Source organism: Amblyomma mixtum, unplaced genomic scaffold (genome assembly GCF_055824585.1).
Source record: "Amblyomma mixtum isolate Tamu unplaced genomic scaffold, ASM5582458v1 scaffold_13, whole genome shotgun sequence".
Lineage (NCBI taxonomy): Eukaryota > Metazoa > Arthropoda > Arachnida > Ixodida > Ixodidae > Amblyomma > Amblyomma mixtum.
In genome coordinates, this window is record NW_028317662.1 from 1,203,939 (window position 1) to 1,227,991 (window position 24,053).

The window sequence follows — 24,053 nt, forward strand, 5'->3', positions numbered from 1 at the left end:
ATAGACAGTGGCCGTTGGGCCGTAATTCTTTTTGTAGAGGACACCATCACGCAAGCAAAACGATGACAGTCCGCGCTTGAAGAGTCGAGGAGGAGATGGAGCGGTTCCTTCGAGGTACTCGATGAGGGGAAGCAGTTCGGAGTCGGCCCGCTGTTGGCGGGCAAGAGTGGATGTGGTAACAGCACCGAGGAAAGCGGAATCGTCGTCGGACTCGTCCGGGGGCAGGAAATAGGAGCGCGGGACAGACAGTCAGCGTCGCTGTGTTTCTGTCCGGACTTGTGCACGATGGTGACATCAAATTCTTGTAAACGCAGGCTCCATCGAGCAAGCCGCCCCGAGGGATCTTTCAGATTCGCCAGCCAACACAGTGAATGATGATCGTTCACAACCCGAAATGGGCGGCCATACAAGTACGGACGAAATTTTGTAATGGCCCACAGCACAGCCAGACATTCCTTTTCCGTGGTGGAATAGTTGACTTCGGAACGGGATAAAGTGCGACTGGCATAAGCAATCACGCGTTCTAGGCCACCTTGCCACTGAACAAGAACCGCACCGAGACCAACGTTACTGGCATCTGTGTGCAGTTCCGTGTCGGCCTCCTCGTCGAAGTGGCCAAGTACAGGCGTACATTGGAGACGCGACTTGAGCTCCGTGAAGGCTCTTTCTTGGTCCTGGCCCCAGAAGAAGGGTTCAGCGTCTTTGGTCAGGCGGGTCAGAGGCTCAGCTAGCTTCGAGAAATTAGCAACAAACCGGCGATAGTAGGCGCAGAGGCCCAAGAAACGACGTAGGCTCCGTTTGCCTGTGGGCTTGGGGAAGGCAGCTACGGCGGCCGTCTTTTCAGGGTCTGGACGAACGCCTTGAGCGCTGACAATATGACCAAGAAACTTCAGCTCATGAAACGCAAAGTGACATTTTTCCGGTTTGAGAGAGAGACCAGCGGAACGTATGGCCTCGAAAACAGCACGCAAACGTTTCAGGTGCTCATCGAACGTGTCGGAGAAGATCACGACATCGTCGAGATATACGAGGCACGACTGCCACTTCAGGCCAGACAGCACCGTGTCCATCATTCGTTGGAATGTGGCAGGGGCCGAACACAAGCCAAAAGGAAGCACCTTAAACTCGTATAAACCGTCAGGGGTAATAAAGGCGGTCTTCTCGCGGTCGCGTTCGTCCACCTCGATTTGCCAATACCCACTGCGGAGGTCAAGGGACGAAAAGTAAGTGGCATGGCGCAGGCGGTCTAGGGAATCATCAATGCGTGGCAGAGGGTACACATCCTTTTTTGTGACGTTATTGAGGCGCCTGTAATCCACGCAGAACCTGAGGGTGCCATCTTCGTGACGAGGACAACAGGCGATGCCCAGGGGCTCGTGGATGGTTGTATGACGTCGTCCTGGAGCATTTGGGTAACTTGGCGGCGGATGGCGTCACGTTCTTTTGAAGACACACGATAAGGCCGCTGACACAGGCGTCTTTGGTCGTCCGCAACGATAATTCGGTGCTTGGTGAGCGGCGTCTGTCGCACCTTGGAAGTTGATGCGAAACAGTCGCGGAAGGAATAAATGAGATTTTCTACGCAGCGTTTCTGACTGGCCAAGAGGTGCGGGTTTACATCGGTCGGGATGGCTGCAGCCTTCGCGTCGTCGAGATCTGACGTCGTGGACAAAGAACACTGCCGGGTACACTCTCCAAGCTCGTCAAAATAAGCGACGACCTCTGTCTTCGTTAGATGTTGCGGTTCACAGGTAAAGTTGGTGACTAGGATGTCGGTACGACCGTTAGTAAGTTCTACGAGGCCTCGGGCTACACAAACTTGCCGCGCGAGTAGCAGCGACATGTTCGCTTCAGCGATGCCAAGGGTGCCGGTGCTGCTATCACATTCGACTGTGACGAATTTGCTGGCTCGCGGTGGAAGCGTTATGTGGTCGGCACATAGGCGCAACACAACTCTGCTGGGCTCGCTGTTGGTGTCAACGGCTCGCTGGGCGGAAAAAGATACCATGAGCTCCCGAAGGTCTATGACCGCACCATACTCTCGAAGGAAATCCATGCCCAGAATCAGATCTTTCGAACAGTCACGTAACACGGCAAAGGAGCCAGTGAAAGTAAGACCTCGGATCTGGATACGGCAGGTGCAGACACCGATCGGCGTCACTACATGGCCACTGGCGGTGCGGATCACGGGTCCACACCAAGGCGTCAGAACCTTACGGAGAGTCGTGGCGAGCTGACTGCTCATTACGGAAAAATCAGCGCCGGTATCGACGAGTGCGTTCACTTGATAACTGTCGGCGGTAACTAAAATTTCAGCTGAAACTAATCGTTCGCAGCACGTCGGTGAGGTCGTCGGATCGGATGGTCGCTGCCCGGGTCGTCGCGTTGAATCGTCGGGTGGGCTGTTGACTCTGTGCAGTGGCGGCGGCCCTACCCCCGGAGGACGCCGTCTTCAGTTTTCCCGGCGAGGGGACGTGCGTCTGAACTGACCAGAGGTGGAGGGCCGATTGGGCGAAGTAAAGCGCCTCGGGGACGGCGATCGCGATTGGCGCTGTTGCGAGGTCGTCGGGGGCAGCACGTGAGCGGCGAGGTACTCATCTATGTCCTGCGGTCTTTCACCATAGCGCGGTCGAGGCGCGTCCGGCGGAAATCCTCTCAAACCCATACGCCTGTACGGGCAATGCCGCAGAATATGGCCAGGCTCACCGCAGTGGTAGCAGAGCGGGCGATCGTTCGACGTGCGCCACACGTGCGCTTTGCTGATAGGAGGGCGCAGATCCTGCTGCTGCTCGACGGGGCGCAGGTAACGGTGGGGTGGTCGAGGTCCGGCAACGGGGCGAAACGCTTGCGGCACGGGGGCAGGTCGGGGCAGGGCATCGCTGTACGACATGACGTGCGGCTCTGGTAGTGGTGCTGGTGGTGACTGCACCGCTCGCTGGATTTCGTCACGGATGACGTCCGCCGTTGAAGGTATACCTGCCGACGGAGCATCCAAGCGGAGGTGTCGCAGTTCTTCGCGGACAATGCTCCGTACAACCTCTCGCAGCGCTTGTCCCCTGGGCCTGGCAAGGACGTGAAGTAGTGAGTGGCCGCTACATTCGCCTGACGGCCGTATTGGGCACTCCGTTCCTGCAGCGAACGTTCCATGCAGGTAGCTTCCTTGGCGAAGGCGGCGACGGTTAGCGGAGGGTCGCGCATGAGGCCAGCGAACAGCTGCTCCTTCACCCCACGCATAAGGTGCCGTACCTTTGTAGCTTCGGGCATGGCAGGGTCGGCCCGATTGAAGAGGCGTGTCATGTCCTCTATAAACATGGCCACGCTCTCATTGGACTGCTGTGACCTGGAGCAAAGGGCGATCTCAGCATTTTCCTTCCGTTGGCTCGAGCTGAATGTAGCGAGCAACTCGCGGCGAAAAGCTGCCCAGTTGTAGAAGGACGCCTCGTGGTTCTCGAACCACGTTTTCGCCGAGTCGAGCAGTGCAAAATACACATTCAACAGCTTCCGCTCGTCGTCCCACTGATTGAATGCGGCCACACGGTCAAAACTGGCCAACCAATCCTCTACATCCTGGAACCGGTCGCCGTGGAAGGATGGTGGCGACCGAGGTGCGAGTAGGACGAACGGCGTAGCACTGCCGGAGCACTGACCTGTCTGGCTGCTGCCAGTGGTGGATGTCATAGTTCGCACAGGCCTGGTCAGTGGCTCGAACTCGGGTTGCAGGCCTCGCAGGCGACGGCTCGCTTTGTGGACGGGTGTGGTGTCCGCGCGTTGGGGAGAAGCGTCACGGCTGTCGTCGGGGTCAGCGTACATGGGACGGTACCCAGCACGGCTCCACCAAATGTCACCAGGAAGCGGGAAGCACAGCCGTATTCTCAGACGAGGCTTCGAACCGCCGAGCACAAGCTAGACGAAGACGACGCTCCGCCACGCGCTGGCAGCCAAGTTTTGGCCACCAGGTGGCGCCTGCAGAGTGTCAGCAGTGTGGCAATATTAAACTTCCTCATGTCAGCTACCTGACGCTTGTTCATCAACTTTATTAGCTCTGTCAGTTATATTCTGACTGTAGGGTTGTACACTTTCATGTTCTGGGATTTTTTGATCACTTATTTCATCTCCTCAGATAGCTTGCTGGTATACAGTTGAGCCATCCTACCGCCTAATTCTACTGTGCACTTCGTAATTATAGCTGTGAGAGTATCGTTTATTGTTTTAACATTAAGATCATTTTCCTCAGCTATAGCCGAATATCTCTTGTGCAGCGATATATTAAAAATTCCTCTACCTTCCCTCTTACCGCTAATTCATCAAATAGCTTCCGTTCACTATTTTTCTCAGTTTACTCTTCAGGTCTAGGCTAATACAAGAACTTACCCTTCTGCAGTCGTTACAACGTACCTTCCTGTGGACCTCCACATCCTGCACAATAAAGGGGTGTGCGCATAGTATGAAGTCTATTTCATTTTTAGTCTCATCAATAGGACTTTTACACGTCCGCGTCGTGTTGTTTCGTTTCCGCCAGAAGATATTCCGGATCCGTAATATACTTCGAAATATACTAATAACACCCCGTGCTATTTATTGAGCCTATGCTACATTCACCAACTCCTCTGTCCCTAGCCTGCTTCTTGCCTACCGCGGCATTGAAGTTGCCCAATAGTACTTGTACTCTGATCTTACTTTGTTAACTGCTTCTGCCACGTATCCATAGATGCTTTCAATTATGTGGTCATAATGTCTGGATATAGGTGCGTAGGCCTGCACCACATTCAGCTTGTACTTCTTATAAGCCTAATTACGATAGCTGCCACTTTCTCATTATTACTATAGAACTCCTCTAAGTTGCCAGCTATATCCTGATTGATGAGGAATCCCAAACCTAGTTCTGATCCGTCCGCTAATCTACGATAACCTACTACATGGCCGCCCATTCGCACGGTATACGGCTCATCTGTCGTCATAACCTGACTAAGCCTTTTGACATCACATTTAATACCCGCTAGTTCCTCGAACAGCGCTGCTAGACTAGAATCACTGGATAAGGTTTTAGCGTTAAACATTGGCAAATTCGGTTACCAACGGTGGCCGGACAGGCCGCCATAGGAAACTGAACCCGGCAATTGGAATAACAACGCCATAGGACAATCTCTCGCTGTGACGCATCACATCGACTCTGGCGACGCCTCTCCCATCTCCCGCCAGCCATACCGGGTGTCTCATGCTGAGCGACAGGTTATCAACGCGGTGGTTAGAAAAATGCTTGATAGCAACATAATTTAGCCCTCTCACAGTTACTGGGCTTCGCTAGTAGTCATGTAGAAATGGTGAAGAAAAAAGAAGGCTCCTGGTGCTTCTGTGTTTATTGCCGCCAGCCAAATCAAATCCCTAAAGATGATGTGTACGCGCTTCCCCGAATAGACTATGCCTTGGAATGCCTTTATGGGGCCAAATTCACTTCCTCCATTGACCTAAGATCCGGCTGTAGTCAAGTTGCGGTGGATGACTAGGACCATGATCAGACTGCATTTGTCACTCCATATTTGGTATAGAGGTTTAAAATGATGCCGTTCTGCTATTTAACACCCCAGCCTGATTTGAGCGCATCGTGGAGGCCCTATTGAAAAGCTTGAATGGTCCACATGCCTCTGCTATTTACGCGACGTCATTGTCCTTTCATCCAAATTTTGTTCTTACATTGCACACCTCTCCAAAAATACTTTCGTTCTTCCGTCATGCGAGACAGCAACTCAACCCTCCCAAATCCCGTTTTGCTCGTTGTTCGATGAATATACCAGGTCATGTCTCCGACTCTAAGCGTGCTCGTCCCGTCCCGTTAAAATCCGATCAGTGAAGTACTTCCCAGTGCCCTGTTCAAGCAACGACGTCAGGTGTTTGGGGGGCCTTTGTCCGTACTTTCGTCGATTAGTTCAAAGGTCCACCAACTTTGCTCAGTCCCTCACAGAACTTTTAAAAAATAATGTGGTGTTCTTCTGGTGGCCATCGCTGGAAACCATGGTAACCACCTAATGACATCATCCGGGGCTCCGTCCCTATTTGTCAGGCGTGGAGACCATTTTCCAGAAAGTTCTAGTTCTCTCTTCCGATCCTCCACAGCCAGCGCGTTACCGAAGTGGAGAGGGCATCACTCTCAAATTTAGGTGGGTGTGTCGTGCAAAAGTGAACTATCAGAACACTGCGTTCTTGGCAAGTGCTACCCTCTATCTAATCGCTATATGGAATGAGAGCCATCTAAAAATCGCAACGAGGGTTGCGGAGAGGCTCTCCCGTTTGCTGTTGAGGTTGTAGAGAAAGCATCTGAACCCAGTCTTCCACTTTTGCTTATCATCGAACTTTAACACCCGACGGCGATCCTGTCCTGGTGGAACGGTTGTCGAATTGTCCGAGAATTATTCAAGTGGTGCCCGACCCTCACCTCTAACCCACGCCTGCAGCTGTAGTCCACCGCGTTAGAAATTTACAGTGGAAATTGCAGCTGGACAAGGGGTCAGGGAGAGAATAGTGTTTCACATAGCGACAACACTTATTCCTCGGTTCTTCACTGCAATGTAAGGCTATCAAATAAAAGGACGCAATTTGGTGCCAGTTCCCCAGTCAGTAGTTGCTTAACCGGAGCAGCCGTCAAAGCATATGCGTGTTTCATATGCTGCATTATTCAGAACTAAAGCAGATTAGAGACAATGGCAGATGTGGTTCTCTTATACTCCAGATGATGGACCGTAGATTCCTTTCGGTTAAGGACAATTTGTATCGCAGACGTGTAAAGTTATCGGCACCCCCACCGCAAAATTCCTAATGAAGGCCATTCATTGCTTTCCGCTTTCCACTGCGCCTCGAATATAGAATGGCAGTCAGAAGTTTGGTATAGCACCTAATAAGTCACAAGCATGGCACACCGACATCGTGCAGCAACTAAGCATTCAATGCAAACATTTTTTTAACTTTTATTTCTTCATGCTGTCTGTGTTTTTGGCCCACGCATATCACAGAGAGCAGACTGCGAGCTGCATGTTATTATTATCAGAGGCAGTTTCTTTCGCATTCCTCCTGCTCTTGGAAATTGTTGCAGTTTGGGCAGCATCCTCCCCATTTGAAAGGCTCGCATTTGTTGGTCGTAGAGTTGAAATAGTACTTCGGCTCAAGGGCCCTGCACGGCCCAACTTTTTGAGGTTCCTTGCAACCTGCATGGAAGAGGCACCATAATCTCGACATAACTCCACCACTTTGAGCATTAACGTTCACACATTTTTCGTTCCTGATCCCGCTCTACATCTTCCATGGTAACGCCCTTAAGAAACGGCAAGAGTTCATGCTTATTGCAGTGGCGTGTTACTGCTTCTGTGTATTGGTATCGTGTTATTTGTTAAAAATTAATAATTGGCTTTTGATTTGTCGTTTTTAATTCACTCTGTTACTTCCCACTAATCCCACACAGTTCCAATACTTCAGAAGGATTAATTAGGCTCTTCTGCACAAATAAAGGCAGCTCGAAGTGATCAAAATAAGCGCTGCACTCAAATAAGATATGGAGACCCCCCATTTCCTAAACATTGATATGGCTTGATTGTTTAGAGTAGAACGTGATTTTTATTCTCCGACAAGTATCAACTAACGACACTGGGATGCAAACTTAAAGTGCGCAAAATTTTATCCGCTTTTTACGATGGGTAGCTAGGTCTCCACAGAGAAAGCATTGCGTATGAACAATCCTATGGTACGGTTATGACATCGCCTATTGCGATAAATACGTAACTTGCCTGAGTACGTAATTAGAAACAGGCAGGAATTTTAAATGGCGCATAAAATGTACAGTATAAAGTAATGTGTGTAGTATGTACCGTATTTGTTTAGTATATAATATATACATCCTTGTTATAATAATAATAATAATAATACTAATGCTTTATTTCCACCAAATCAAATACAATTTGATGGAGGAGGGGAGAAAAAAAGCGGCTATCCGCTTGACGGAGTTCTCCTCTCCTGTTCAGACGGCAGTGACAGAAAACGAGGAACTAAATTGAACATCAAGTCATTAAGAACATAAAACGAAGAACTAAATTGAACATCAAGTCATAGATGAACAAAAACATCAATATAAGCAATGTCTGTAAGCGAACAGAATACACAGAAATCGAAAGGGGGTATCAGCAACGAAAAAGGGGTATCAGCACAGTAGACGACCAGTCATCAAATAACAAAAAGGGTGGAGAGCAATTCATAAAACAGGAGTTGATGTATTAGCACTTAATCAAATGAACAATCATGCTACGCAGAGAGGAGATGGTGATTTCACGGAGGTTTACGCCTGCTTCAATTAACTGGTTTTGTAAATACGGTAGTTGGTAATTAAGTCTTTGACGACCGTAGCTAGTTCTTGTGAATGGTAAAACCCGAGCTTTTTTTCGAGCTTTCGAGCTTTTAAACCCCCAAGCCTGTCAACCAACCAATTATCCGAGGTTGCAATATTAGGAGATTCTGCCTATATGCATGTTTGCTGGAAACATTCCATGAAAACTGTTAATCATGAATTCTGCACAGCATGTAATGCTTGTGTGCAAGGCCTGGCCGCCTTCTGCTTTCCACGCTTCTTATTTAGCATTCTAGGTTCAATAAGCGAGTTCGTGCTTCGTCTTCAACTCCTGGAATAATCTGAAGTAATGGTTGAATTTCTTCCTCATTCCTCTCAACACACACGCTCCCAAAGTGCCAGTGTACTTCTCGTTTTGCACAGAGATATTCTGTATGACCTGAGCAACATTGATTAGCTCGAGAAAGTAGAGAGAATTCTAAAACTGAAACCATATAGCAGAGATATATAAAACTCGAACACATACCGTCTGGATAGGTGCATTTTGGAGGGTCCTCTGAAAGAAGAAATTCATAATTTTGGGGGGAATTAGATCAAGCTTTGAGCTCTACTCTTTTGTAAAGAAATTAAAACTCGCACAAACAGCAAAGTAGAGCAAACTTTGTCTGTAGAGCGGGAAACTTTTTAAACATTTTCAAATACAAAAAGACTTCTGAGTTGGTGGAGCGCATATCTACCTAAATACGTTAGCATCATTCTCATACTTCGCACAACTGGCGTTCTGGATTCTGGGGCTCCTCGAGTATGGCTGTGCCAAGAGACTTGCGGCGGCCTGGTGATGCCTTGCAGATGTCAGCTGTTTATACTTTAGCTTTATATATCCTACACTATGCTTTAGTGTATATATATATATATATATATATATATATATATATATATATATATTGTGATGAAGAAGAAGTGCCCGCGCGGCAGCCGGACTGCTATCGGGGAGCGCGCGCTCGCCGATAGCTGCTTGTCATACCTCGCCACTTACGTGCTGAAATCTGCGCATATTTTCATGCGGAACCCCAGAACGCCCATGCTGGTCTCTTAAAAACATACACGCGCCTTCGGCACCGGTACTACTGGCGCGGCATGTATACCTTTCTACGAAAGTATATTCGCTCATGCCTTGACTGCCAACGCCGCAAGTCACCACCGCAGCGCCTTTCCGGGCCATTGCAGCCTTTACCTTGTCCTGCCCGTCCGTTTGATCGTGTGGCCATCGACCTTTATGGGCCTCTGCCGCCTTCTACTTCTGGTCACCGCTGGATTGTCGTCGCTGTCGACCATCTTACGCGCTATGCCGAGACGTCCGCTCTTTCGACGGCTACAGCCAGAGAAGTCGCTTTCTTCATTCTTCGCAACCTCGTTCTTCGCCACGGTGCTCCCCGCGAGCTTCTCAGCGATCGCGGCCGCGTGTTTTTATCCGACGTTGTTCAGGCGCTTCTACAAGAATGTCGCGTAGTTCACAGAACAAGCACGGCGTACCATCCTCAGACGAACGGGCTGACCGAAAGGTTTAATCGGACGCTCGGTGACATGCTCACTATGTATGTCACTCCCGACCACTCTAACTGGGACCTCGTACTCCCATTTGTGACGTACGCCTACAATACCGCCGTCCAGTCTACTACAGGATTTTCGCCATTCTTCCTCCTTTATGGACGCGAACCTACCTGCTTGATTGACACCATTCTCCCCTCCCATCCTGACGCATCTGACTGCTCGCCTGCTTCTGAAATCGCCAAGTACGCCGAAGAATGCCGCCAAATAGCCCGATCCCTCACGTCTGACGACCAACATCGTCAGAAAGAACGGCGTGATTCTGGTCAACCCTTTGCCCACCTACCCGCCGGCTCCCTTGTTTGGCTCTGGGTCCCTTCTGGTCCTCCTGGCCTGTCGTCCAAATTCCTCACCAAATATCACGGCCCCTACCGTGTTGTCTGTCAGAGTTCCCCCGTGAACTACGTTGTGGAACCTTTGACACCCTCCTCTGACCACCGCCGCCGTGGCCGTGAAACCGTTCACATCAGCCGCCTCAAGCCCTACCACGAACCCGTGATGTGTACCACGCCGTGAGTAGCCAGGATGGCTCCTCCTTCGCCGGGGGCCATTGTGATGAAGAAGAAGTGCCCGCGCGGCAGCCGGACGGCTATCGGCGAGCGCGCGCTTCCTGTTGGTGCCGTTGGAACCAGTGCCTGTCCGTGAACGCCGTTCCGCGCTTTGTGCTTTGTGTCGAGCTGTGCTTTGTGCGTTGTACCCGAAAAACCCATTACAATATATATATATATATATATATATATATATATATATATATATATATGTATATATATATATATATATATATATATATATATATATATATATATATATATATATATATATATATAGGTTGCGAAAGCGTGAAGTACTAGACTGCTTATAAGAATATATAGCGAAGTATACGCTTCGTTAAAGGAAACATATTTATTCAACTCGACGTTTCGATCGGAAGACCGATCTTCTTCAGGAGTCCTGAAGAAGATCGGTCTTCCGATCGAAACGTCGAGTTGAATAAATATGTTTCCTTTAACGAAGCGTATACTTCGCTATATATATATATATATATATATATATATATATATATATATATATATATATATATATATATATATATATGATGCGAAATTGAGAAACGCTTCGTTTATTGGGAGTCGACGTTTCGGACAGAGCCTGTCCTTTTTCAAGACTGAAGTTACATGGTTCTTGCTTCTCTTCTTAAAGGGTCTTCATCTGTACAGGTGTTCGACACCTGAGCCAAAACAAGCCGACGCTGCAGAAGGAAGAACAGCTCAGGGAAGAGAAAAAAAGAAAAATTAACAAAAAATACACAAACGGGACAGGGAGTGGGGAGGGTAAATGTCGTCACCCGCCACCCACGTATGCGGTCGCGGGGAGAAAAGAAAAAAGGAAAAAAGGGGAGAAAAAAAAGAAGAGCGGGAGGGGAATATGGACAGAGAACTGAGTCCTAACACAGCGGACAGCTAGCAAAGTGTATAGAGACAAACAGTGGCCGACGCACAGCATAGATTTGAGATGCACTCAAATGTTGTCCACTTAAACGAGTAAACAAGATACAATGGAGCAAAAGGGCGGGGGAAAAAAAAAGAAAGACTTCCGCCGTGTGCAACTTCTTTGGCAGGATGAGTCAAGGTGGGCAGAGTGGAATTTAACGAGACACACGTGGAGTGTACCTGCACACACCCACATAGGACACAAAAAAAAGAAAAGAAAAGGCCGGAAACGGAGGCGACTTTGGGGAAGAATCGTCGCGTGGGGCCACTATGAATGGCGGGGGTGCTTAGGTTCTTTGACGGCGCCGCTCTCGTCAAGATGGTCGAACAGGGGAAGGTAAGAACGCTGTGGGCGATGAGGCCATCGGTGTAAGCGTATGGGAGAAAGCTTGCGAGGCCTGTGAGGCCGGCACTCCAAGGTCAGTACTGGATTTGAGGGGGCGTATTGAAGACAAAGCGCCCAGGTTCTCATTAATGCTTTGGGCAATTGTTCCAAACTTATAAATAAAGTACGACTCGCGTTGCTCCCGTTCCCGGGTGTTGTTGAACCCACCCTGTAAGACTGTTAATTTAAGTGCTTCAAATGGGTGTTTTTTGTCATTAATGTGTTTTGACAAGGGGAGGTTAGGTAGAGATAGGGCATGAGCGCGGTGGTTATTAAAGCGAAATCGTAGAGGGTTAACCGTCTGCCCAATGTACTGCATACTGCACACACCACATTTTAGGAGGTAGATAACGTTGGAGGAGTCACAATTAAAGTCGCCATTGATTTTTCATTTAAAATCTGAGGCTGTGCTTATCGCACAGCTGGTTGTTTGCATATGTTTGCAGACGTGGACTCTACTTTTGGCGCAGGGCCGGCAACCCAACCCAAGGTGGTTATGTGTTTTTGAGTGTACGAGAATGTTTTGAATGTTTTTCGGTCGTCTGTAGACTACGTGAGGGGGAGTAGTGAAAATTTTTGCGAGGCGCTCGCTTTGTTCGAGAATGTTGAAATGTTTTTTAAGGATTTTGTTTACGTTGGGGGATTACCTGTGTAGGTGAGTACCAAGTTTGCCCGGTGATCTGTTTCTTCGCTGCGTCGACGTCCATCTAGTATTTTATCTCGGTTGAGTGTAGATGCCCTTTCAATTGCATCGTCGACAATGGCGGGGGGATATCTTTGCTTGGTGAGGACTTCTCGCATGCGATTCGAATTTCTCTCGAAGTCTTGATCTTGTGAACAGATTCTTTTAAATCGGTGTGCCTGAGAGTATGGGATACTTGTTTTGGAGTGGCGAGGATGACAACTTTGAAAGTGTAAGTATTGTTGACGGTCCGTCGGTTTTCTATATACGCTCGTGTTAAGTGAGCCTTCCGTTACCGAAATATGGACATCTAGGAAGTTAATTGAGGTGTGGGAGTACGCGTGAGTGAACGATATGTTTGGGTGGACAAGGTTGAATTGTTCAATAAAATGTAGGAGTTCTTGCTCTGTGTCAGTCCAAATTAGAAAAATGTCATCCAAATAGCGTTTGTATAGGATGGGCTTGATGAGAGAATCTTGCAAGAATTTAGATTCAATACTATGCATGAAGATGTTGGCGTAGGCGGGGGCCATCCTTGTACCCATGGCTGTGCCATTAATTTGTAAGTAGTGTTGATCGTTGAATTCAAAGTTGTTGTATTCGAGTACGATTTTCGCAAGTATTTCTAGAACATGTGTGGCAGGAGACTCCTCTTTTCTATCTTGTCTGTACGCTTCGGTCAGAGATCTGATGCCATCGGAATGAGGAATATTAGTGTAGAGTGAGATTACATCCAATGTTACCAGAAAGGCACCTTCCTGAAGTTTAAGGCCTGCTATTTCGCGAAGGAAATGGTTTGTGTCTCGTATGTAGGATGGGTGTGTTGTTGGAATATGCCTGATTAATGTGTCAATGTAACTGGAAATTGGTTCTGTAATCGTGCCAATGCCAGATACTATAGGGCGGCCAGGATTATCCTTTTTGTGGATTTTCGGTAGTAAGTAAAATCGACCTGGCGACGGGTGTGGTGCGATGAGGGCTTTAGATAACCTTACGGTTATGTCCCCTTTTTGCGCAAGCTGATCCAGAGTCTCTGCTATATATTGTTGGTATTGTGGAGTTGGGTCTTTTTCAAGAAGCTGGTAGAAGCAAGTATTAAAGAGTTGTCTGAAGCCTTCCTCAATGTATACTTCACTATCCATTACTACTATACCGCCTCCTTTATCTGCTGGCTTTATGGTTACATCTGTCCGTCTGCTGAGAGCCTTCAATGCGTCCCGTTCTTTTTTGGACAGGTTCGGTCTCCCAGGAGTGTGGCTTTTGTAAGCGTGAATTATGTCGTTCTGGACCGCATTAATATACATATCCAAGTGTTTGTCTCTTCCCATGTTAGGAGTCCAGTGTTGGTTTGTAACGCAGAATTCTCTGCTGTCTGCACTAAGTTGGGGCCTATTACAAAAGTATTCTTTCAGTCGCAACATTCGTGCAAAATTGTCCAAATCTTTTAAAACTGAGAATTCATTGTATTTACTTGTGGTGGGGCAGAACGTAAGACCTCGAGAAAGAACTGATTTCTCGTCAATTGTTAGGGCGCTGGATGATAGATTAATAATGCTATCCTGGAAACAGGACCCAGAGTTTGTAGCAACGGGTTTATCATTAGTGGCTGCTCCCGTTCCAGAGCGTTCTGCTTGTGTTGTCGGTATTAATGTCGTTTGTGTCGTTGCGTTGAATTTGTTGTTGGGGCTTGCCGTAGCAATGGGGTGATTATTAGTAGCTACCTCCGTTTCGGATTCTTCGCGTTCAGCTGGGTTTGTCCACGCGAGGTGTGGAATCCCGTCCCTAATGAATTTTTTGCGTTTTATCTCGCGTACCTCGCGGGTTCTCTTTTCCTCAAAGAGCGTAAGTTTGGTGGCCTCAGGCGCGGTAAGGGGAATGTGTTGACCAGCACGACTCTCTTCTTTTTTCAGAGCCCCCAAGACCCTCTCAAAATGGCCAATCGTAACTCCAAGCAAATCCAAAGAGGCAGATTCTAGTACACGATTCCAATTATCCTTTTCCTCATCACACAAGTTACCCATTGATGGTGTTAGTGAAATTTGTAAACCTTTTGGTGCGATTTTGGACTGCATATAGATCTTTAGGCTATGGATATGGAGTTCGTGCCTTATTCGTTTATCCACGATTTTTCTCAACTTTAAAAATTTTGAATTATTTGAGGAGGGCTGTCGGTAGGGTGAGAGAGAGAGAGCCGGCGTACTCACGCGGCCTGATTGTCAGTGTTGACGAACGCGTTGTGCGGAACCACATCGCTTTCGGAGATCGTAGCGAGACAGAGGGGTGCTTGGGAATTCCGGTCTCGAGCTGGTGTCGGCACCCATGTGGCCTTCCACCGTGGAAGGCGTTTGTCGCTGTGCCTGGTCTGGATGGCCTGAGGCTGCGCCGGGGCTTGCTGGAGTCTTCGAGCGGTTTTCGGTGGGTTTCTGTGCTGTGCTTCGGGAGGTTGGTGTATCTTGGTGGTTATCCTTGGATGGAGGTTGCTGCTGGTGGGGTCCGGAGCGTAGGACTCTTGTTAATTCGGGTCTCTCGGTGGTTCTCTTTCGTGTCGCTTCCGTGGAGGAGGTAGCGGGTATCGTGTTGCTTTCCACATTGGGAAAAGGTGGCCGCGTTGGTGTTGGAAGTAGGGCTCGGCGGTGGGTCACGGATGATGTCGTACTGTCTCCATCACGCGAAAGCCTTGGGTGCTGTAGTGGCATCTTGGCCCGACACCCAGGTGTTCGATGCTCCTCCACCTGTCGATGCATCTGAGGTGTGGACTTTGTGCCTCCATTGGTGAGCGGATTTTTGGGGGCTAATGACTTGATCAGCGACGACATCCGGACTGCGATTGAGCGGTACGCCGAGGCCTTTAACATCATCCGCACGGAACGGCCTCAAGTGCAAGTCATCTACGCAACATTAGTTCTGCCACGCGCCCCAAACCGCCGGCGACGCTCTAGAAACTGGCGGTCAGTGGACCGAGTCGATCGCCGGGCTGAGAGCTTCAATCGCCAACTGGTTGAACTTTGTCATCGAGAACAGAATGTGTTTTTAGAGCGCAGCTCTTTGGCGTCCGTTCCTGGGTTTCGCGTCGTCGTCGGCCTCGTAACCAGCTCCGCCCCCCTTTCATCCCCCCAGTGCTATCGGCGTCAGCGGCATCAGTCAGTCGCTGCTATCTCTTCCCTCCTCCCTTTATCGTGTTGTCCGCATGCTGCGCGCGCTTCTGCCCCCATCGTTTGCCGCTGGGTGTACACGCCGCCCCCCTCCCCCCTCTTCCTGCGAGTCTCCGGTTGTCAAAGCGCCGGCTCGAACTTAATTCCTTTCTTCGCTCCTCCTCCAATGCAACCCCTGTGCGGTGGCAATCAGAGAGCCAGATCGGTGGCGGCGGATCTGTATATGTGCACCGCCCGAGCCGAAATTGCGAATACGTGTGAAAAATAAAAAAAAAAATTCTGTGATAGCGCATACATGTGTTGCTCGATTTCTTTGCCTCAGTCTATCGAAAAGGAGAAACAGCTTATTTGCTGCGCTCAAATTTCGCATTAGGAAGTAACGTAATTGTCGGTAATTTTTTCTTAACCACTCTCTGGAGGTCTTTCCCCCAATCAGTGTACTCGCTGCAGATGGAGTGCATCCTAGTTTCCGTGGGGTTTCGGTGTTGGCGTGGCAGATTTACAACCTGCTCCTCGACTACCATCGGCATCGCCTGACAGAGTGGCAGGACCATCTAATGACAACAGATGAGTATACCCACCCCACCATGGAGCATCGAGCAGCTCCTAGCTACTCGGAGGTCCTCACCAGCCGCCCGAAAAAGGACAGCCAAGGTGAAAACTCCCCAACCACACCTCAGATGCATCGACAGGTGGAGGAGCATCGAACACCTGGGTGTCGGGCCAAGATGCCACTACAGCACCCAAGGCTTTCGCGCGATGGAGACAGTACGACATCATCCGTGACCCACCGCCGAGCCCTACTTCCAACACCAACGCGGCCACCTTTTCCCAATGTGGAAAGCAACACGATACCCGCTACCTCCTCCAGGGAAGCGACACGAAAGAGAACCACCGAGAGACCCGAATTAACAAGAGTCCTACGCTCCGGACCCCACCAGCAGCAACCTCCATCCAAGGATAACCACCAAGATACACCAACCTCCCGAAGCACAGCACAGAAACCCAGCGAAAACCGCTCGAAGACTCCAGCAAGCACCGGCGCAGCCTCAGCCCATCCAGACCAGGCACAGCGACAAACGCCTTCCACGGTGGAAGGCCACATGGGTGCCGACACCAGCTCGAGACCGGAAATCCCAAGCACCCCTCTGTCTCGCTACGATCTCCGAAAGCGATGTGGTTCCGCACAACGCGTTCGTCAACACTGACAATCAGGCCGCGTGAGTACGCCGGCTCTCTCTCTCTCACCCTACCGACAGCCCTCCTCAAATAATTCAAAATTTTTAAAGTTGAGAAAAATCGTGGATAAACGAATAAGGCACGAACTCCATATCCATAGCCTAAAGATCTATATGCAATCCAAAATCGCACCAAAAGGTGTACAAATTTCACTAACACCATCAATGGGTAACATGTGTGATGAGGAAAAGGATAATTGGAATCGTGTACTAGAATCTGCCTCTTTGGATTTGCTTGGAGTTACGATTGGCTATTTTGAGAGGGTCTTGGGGGCTCTGAAAAAAGAAGAGAGTCGTGCTCGTCAACACATTCCCCTAACCGCGCCTGAGGCCACCGAACTTACGCTCTTTAAGGAAAAGAGAACCCGCGAGGTACGCGAGATAAAACGCAAAAAATTCATTAGGGACGGGATACCACACCTCGCGTGGACAAACCCAGCTGAACGCGAAGAATCCGAAACGGAGGTAGCTACTAATAATGACCCCATTGTTACGGCAAGCCCCAACAACAAATTCAACGCAACGACACAAACGACATTAATACCGACAACACAATCAGAACGCTCTGGAACGGGAGCAGCCACTAATGATAAACTCGTTGCTACAAGCTCTGGGTCCGGTTTCCAGGATAGCATTATTAATCTATCATCCAGCGCCCTAACAATTGACGAGAAATCAGTTCTTTCTCGAGGTCTTACGTTCTGCCCCACCAAAAGTAAATACAATGAATTCTCAGTTTTAAAATATTTGGACAATTTTGCACGAATGTTGCGACTGAAAGAATACTTTTGTGATAGGCTCCAACTTAGTGCAGACAGCAGAGAATTCTGCGTTACAAACCAACACTGGACTCCTAACATGGGAAGAGACAAACACTTGGATATGTATATTAATGCGGTCCAGAACGACATAATTCACGCTTACAAAAGCCACACTCCTGGGAGACCGAACCTGTCCAAAAAAGAACGGGACGCATTGAAGGCTCTCAGCAGACGGACAGATGTAACCATAAAGCCAGCAGATAAAGGAGGCGGTATAGTAGTAATGGATAGTGAAGTATACATTGAGGAAGGCTTCAGACAACTCTCTAATACTTGCTTCTACCAGCTTCTTGAAAAAGACCCAACTCCACAATACCAACAATATATAGCAGAGACTCTGGATCAGCTTGCGCAAAAAGGGGACATAACCGTAAGGTTATCTAAAGCCCTCATCGCACCGCACCCGTCGCCAGGTCGATTTTACTTACTACCGAAAATCCACAAAAAGGATAATCCTGGCCGCCCTATAGTATCTGGCATTGGCACGATTACAGAACCAATTTCCAGTTACATTGACACATTAGTCAGGCATATTCCAACAACACACCCATCCTACATACGAGACACAAACCATTTCCTTCGCGAAATAGCAGGCCTTAAACTTCCGGAAGGTGCCTTTCTGGTAACATTAGATGTAATCTCACTCTACACTAATATTCCTCATTCCGATGGCATCAGATCTCTGACCGAAGCGTACAGACAAGATAGAAAAGAGGAGTCTCCTGCCACACATGTTCTAGAAATACTTGCGAAAATCGTACTCGAATACAACAACTTTGAATTCAACGATCAACACTACTTACAAATTAATGGCACAGCCATGGGTACAAGGATGGCCCCCGCCTACGCCTACATCTTCATGCATAGTATTGAATCTAAATTCTTGCAAGATTCTCTCATCAAGCCCATCCTATACAAACGCTATTTGGATGACATTTTTCTAATTTGGACTGACACAGAGCAAGAACTCCTACATTTTATTGAACAATTCAACCTTGTCCACCCCAACATATCGTTCACTCACGCGTACTCCCACAACTCAATTAACTTCCTAGATGTCCATATTTCGGTAACGGAAGGCTCACTTAACACGAGCGTATATAGAAAACCGACGGACCGTCAACAATACTTACACTTTCAAAGTTGTCATCCTCGCCACTCCAAAACAAGTATCCCATACTCTCAGGCACACCGATTTAAAAGAATCTGTTCACAAGATCAAGACTTCGAGAGAAATTCCAATCGCATGCGAGAAGTCCTCACCAAGCAAAGATATCCCCCCGCCATTGTCGACGATGCAATTATAAGGGCATCTAAACTCAACCGAGATGAAATACTAGATGGACGTCGACGCAGCGAAGAAACAGATCACCGGTCAAACTTGGTACTCACCTACACAGGTAATCCCCCCAACGTAAACAAAATCCTTAAAAAACATTTCAACATTCTCGAACAAAGCGAGCGCCTCGCAAAAATTTTCACTACTCCCCCTCACGTAGTCTACAGACGACCGAAAAACATTCAAAACATTCTCGTACACTCAAAAACACATAACCACCTTGGGTTGGGTTGCCGACCCTGCGCCAAAAGTAGAGTCCACGTCTGCAAACATATGCAAACAACAAGCTGTGCGATAAGCACAGCCTCAGGTTTTAAATGGAAAATCAATGGCGACTTTAATTGTGACCCCTCCAACGTTATCTACCTCCTAGAATGTGGTGTGTGCAGTATGCAGTACATTGGGCAGACGGTTAACCCTCTACGATTTCGCTTTAATAACCACCGCGCTCATGCCCTATCTCTACCTAACCTCCCCTTGTCAAAACACATTAATGACAAAAAACACCCATTTGAAGCACTTAAATTAACAGTCTTACAGGGTGGGTTCAACAACACCCGGGAACGGGAGCAACGCGAGTCGTACTTTATTTATAAGTTTGGAACAATTGCCCAAAGCATTAATGAGAACCTGGGCGCTTTGTCTTCAATACGCCCCCTCAAATCCAGTACTGACCTTGGAGTGCCGGCCTGACAGGCCTCGCAAGCTTTCTCCCATACGCTTACACCGATGGCCTCATCGCCCACAGCGTTCTTACCTTCCCCCGTTCGACCATCTTGACGACAGCGGCGCCGTCAAAGAACCTAAGCACCCCCGCCATTCATAGTGGCCCCACGCGACGATTCTTCCCCAAAGTCGCCTCCGTTTCCGGCCTTTTCTTTTCTTTTTTTGTGTCCTATGTGGGTGTGTGCAGGTACACTCCACGTGTGTCTCGTTAAATTCCACTCTGCCCACCTTGACTCATCCTGCCAACGAAGTTGCACATGGCGGAAGTCTTTCTTTTTTTTCCCCCGCCCTTTTGCTCCATTGTATCTTGTTTACTCGTTTAAGTGGACAACATTTGAGTGCATCTCAAATCTATGCTGTGCGTCGGCCACTGTTTGTCTCTATACACTTTGCTAGCTGTCCGCTGTGTTAGAACTCAGTTCTCTGTCCATATTCCCCTCCCGCTCTTCTTTTTTTTCTCCCCTTTTTTCCTTTTTTCTTTTTCCCCGCGACCGCATACGTGGGTGGCGGGCGACGACATTTACCCTCCCCACTCCCTGTCCCGTTTGTGTATTTTTTGGTTAATTTTTTCTTTTTTTCTCTTCCCTGAGCCGTTCTTCCTTCTGCAGCGTCGGCTTGTTTTGGCTCAGGTGTCGAACACCTGTACAGATGAAGACCCTTTAAGAAGAGAAGCAAGAACCATGTAACTTCAGTCTTGAAAAAGGACAGGCTCTGTCCGAAACGTCGACTCCCAATAAACGAAGCGTTTCTCAATTTCGCATCTTATTTTAAACTAGCAACCAATTACGTTTACCATATATATATATATATATATATAGAGAGAGAGAGAGAGAGAGAGATGAAGAGGCATCTACTGTAGTTTTCTACCAGGGTTTGACAACCGCAGTGTTTCACATTAGCTTTTTTAAGGAGTTCAGAAGTGCACAGAACTGTAAAACGGAAACTTACTATGAGCAGAAAACGCGGAGAAAAGCACAGGGGAGGGGCGGATTACGGAGATGACGGAAAAAAGAAAGGTTGAGGAATGAGCAGGAAGGGTGAAGGAGGATTAACGGTAGCACCATGAAGACGAAACTGGACAGAAAAAAGCGGCAAAGTCGCCGCAGTGCAAAGGCGTCGGCGCTAAGTATACGGCGCTGATGGTGACGGGAGTAAAAAAAGTCTTCCCATGAGAAGATTTGTTAAAGGGCTCACAAAGTGACGAAATATCATCCTTTAGAGCGTGTGGAGGCCGTGAGTGAGGTAGCGGTGTCGAAGTAAGAGAAGAATTTTAAGGCTTGGCTTTCTGCTTTGGTACATAGACGAACAGCTCGGAACACCTTTTGGAAGAAAACACGATGGTCCTCTTTATGATATGGATACGCATTTAACTGAAGAGGTATGAGGCAGTCCCAAGGCTGGGACGCATGTTTAAGGTACCACGTTTTCTTCCCGGTACGTGTTCTGTGTCAGCCTCCATGCTTACTATCTCAGAGGCTGCTCGAATAGAGGGTGACGGGGAGAGCGTATTTGTGGTGCCAGCAACTACCCCAGCCTCCTTTCGAAGTGTCCTGGACGGTGAACCTGCCGGAAACTGCACTGGAATAGCCAGTGTTATTTGTGCATTCTGCAGGGCGTGTAACCTTTCCGCTGTTTTGTGCTGTGCCCAGAGAGCGGCTACCGGACATCCTTGTCGGTTGTGACTCATTCCGTGCTAAACAAGCGTCCGTGAAATTTTCGCAGCATTTTTTGCTTTAGGATTTCTTTTGAGGTTCTACGTCGCATGCATATTAGAAGCCTCTTCCCAACCCGTACAAATACTGGTATGAAACAATAAAGATGCGTGCTACCCAGTCGAAACATCAGGAAACTCCTGTTATATTCTAGATTGTGTGTCTGCATATTTTATCATTATGTATACAGACATATATATGTGAGGTTGAGAAATGCTTGGTTTAGGAAGAAATTTATTTCGGTTTGACGTTTTCAGCAAAGCTTGTCCTTCTTCAAGACTCCGGATAATGAAGGCCGCGGAGCCGAGACCCGAAGCGTGGAAATGGTTGAACAAGTTTTTTGTATGTGAATCCTCAAATATGGCCTATGTGGTCAGGTAGCGGGAGCCTCAACTAGGTGGTAGAACACGTACAATGTTCCAAGAGGACACAGGACCATGAAAACTCTTTGTGGTGCATTTGTCCTGAAATTTCTTTCGTCTCTTCAAAAATGCAGATTTCTTGCGTGAGTGGGATTTAAGCTTGTCTTATTTTTATGTTTTCGCATTATGTACTTTATTTTCTTCACCTATTCGCAAGTGGGTGCTTTCTCAGAGTATTTTGGATGGTTTTGGTACTAAGCAATAGAACGCACAAAAACAAGCAATCCAGACGAAGACAAGTCCCCTTGTCGAAACGTTGGCTCTAGCAACCTGAGGTTTTCCCCTCCCTTGTTCGTTTTGTGATCGCCAAGGACCATCTACCGCACCCTCTCTCTACCATGAAAAACAAGCAATAAGGAAGCTTAAAACTAAGCACCATTACATCACAACCACAGGATCAAATCCTTACTTATTACCGATTATGGTATATTTGCTATTTCTCTCGGATTGCCCCGCCGCGATGGCTTAGTGGTTACGGTGCTCGGCTGCGGACCCGAAAGACGCGGGTTCGATCCCGGCCACGGCAGCTGAATTTCGATGAAGGCGAAATTATAGAGGCCAGTCTAATGTGCGATGTCAGTGCACGTTAAAGAACCCTAGGTGGCCGAAATTTCCGGAGCCCTTCACTACGGCGTCCCTCATAGCCTGAGTTGCTTCGGGACATTAAACCGGAATAAACCAATTTCTATCGGATTATAGTTATATGAGATATTCACAGCGGAATGAGTTCTAGGTTCATTGAGAGCTGAAATTCGTTTTCTGTAACATTTATGTAGCGTATTTCTGATCTTCTCAGTCATGTTACTTTTCATTGGTCTTTGAATATCGTTGCACCTTTCCTGACTGCTATTCATACCAAAAAAAAACGCAATTGAGGAGCAATGTAGGACGTTCCGCTTTTCAAGCGGTCCATCTTCTGTGGATTATTCAGCCAGAAAATAAAATCGTGGTCATGACAGAAAAACATTGTCCTTGAATGATGAGTTTTCGAAAAAGTTTCTCAGTGCTGATAATTTACAAGACTTTTCGCGTGCAATGCCGTTTTCTTCTCAAATGCGGACAAAATACAATCTATGGAAACAAAATCTTACCACAGTCTTGACAACTTGCAAGGGCAGCGAGGAAAACTGCCACGATGACTGAAGAGAATACTGCGTTCATGGCTTCTGCTGCAAGAATTCAAAACCCTGGCGAAAAGCTTCATCTTTTATACACTGAACGAGCGCCCTCGTGAAAAGCAAGAAGCGCATATCACGAATAAAATCAAAACGTTTCTTTATGGGTGGTATACCTCCTGTCTGTTTACCCACGTGCGGCCGGGTGCAACCTTTATCGCTGTGCGTTTTTTTAACTTCTAGTATTAAATATACAGACATACGTAGCCAGTAGCTCTTTCAACCCGGAGCACGATGTCAAATTCAACAGCAACATAGCACGTGCGGTAATAACTTTAGAGGGAAGTGAGCACTGCTTTTATGTCAAAGCCATAACTCTTCACCTGGTAGATGTTCAGGGATATTTCAGTAACACAGCCGACATTTTTGTGTTTAAGCCATTTCAGCCTCGATGAGGTCCACGTGGGGGCACATGAACTGTAAATAGAACGAACATAGACTGTTGCCCAAGGGCTTTGAACTAAGAGCCAAGTGAAGGTTACGATACTGTCGTTGATAACGTGGCCGCTCCTCGGCCATGTTTCGCTGCTCCAGCCTTTCCTCTGTGGGATTCAAGCGAACCACGAAGCGCCGTATGGCGCTGCTTTGGCGGTGCGCGAGATGATGTGAACACAACGCTTGGGTGAGGTGTCTGAGGTAGAGGCACGAGAGCAATGATAGCGTTTATTGTTGTCAAAACACAACTCAACTACAGCCCGCTACATATTCCAGCTTACACAAGCACACGTCAAGTTCCCAGCATGGCGCCCAGGCGCAAGGTGGGACACAGGGTTTGCAATTCACACCTGCTGCCATCTGTCGAGTAGCTCCGCAAGTAATAATGGGGAACGCGATGTGCTGCCACCTGAAATCCAGGCCCACTTTTCTGATCAAAGTTGACGCTGATTGACCATTCCAGAAATAAGGAACTCAAGACTAATACCAGGCATGAGCAACAGGGAAGCAAGAAAGTAAGAGGAACACTAGGCATGGCAGCA

The 24,053-nt window shown here is 48.1% G+C and overlaps 1 protein-coding gene and 1 pseudogene across 1 annotated transcript; both read right to left on the reverse strand.

Moving 5' to 3' along the window:
- Nucleotides 1–2,416: 2,416 nt before the first annotated feature.
- On the reverse strand, nt 2,417–3,980 carry LOC149324851 (uncharacterized; annotated as a pseudogene).
- Nucleotides 3,981–7,035: 3,055 nt separating this feature from the next.
- Nucleotides 7,036–23,062, reverse strand: LOC149324852 (kunitz-like toxin PcKuz1). The gene is made up of 3 exons (XM_089565222.1): nt 22,993–23,062; nt 8,853–8,882; nt 7,036–7,196 (listed from the first exon to the last, which is right to left on the reverse strand). The coding sequence occupies exons 1-3, from the start codon at nt 23,060–23,062 to the stop codon at nt 7,036–7,038; spliced, it is 261 nt and encodes an 86-aa protein (XP_089421348.1).
- Nucleotides 23,063–24,053: the final 991 nt, after the last annotated feature.

Coding starts and splice junctions, on each gene's coding strand:
- LOC149324852 (XM_089565222.1), bottom strand. CDS start 23,062: ATGAACGCAGTATTCTCTTCAGTCATCGTGGCAGTTTTCCTCGCTGCC. Junction 8,883..22,992: donor TGCAAGTTGTCAAGACTGTG/GTAAGATTTTGT, acceptor TTCTTCTTTCAG/AGGACCCTCCAAAATGCACC. Junction 7,197..8,852: donor AAAATGCACCTATCCAGACG/GTATGTGTTCGA, acceptor TCTTCCATGCAG/GTTGCAAGGAACCTCAAAAA.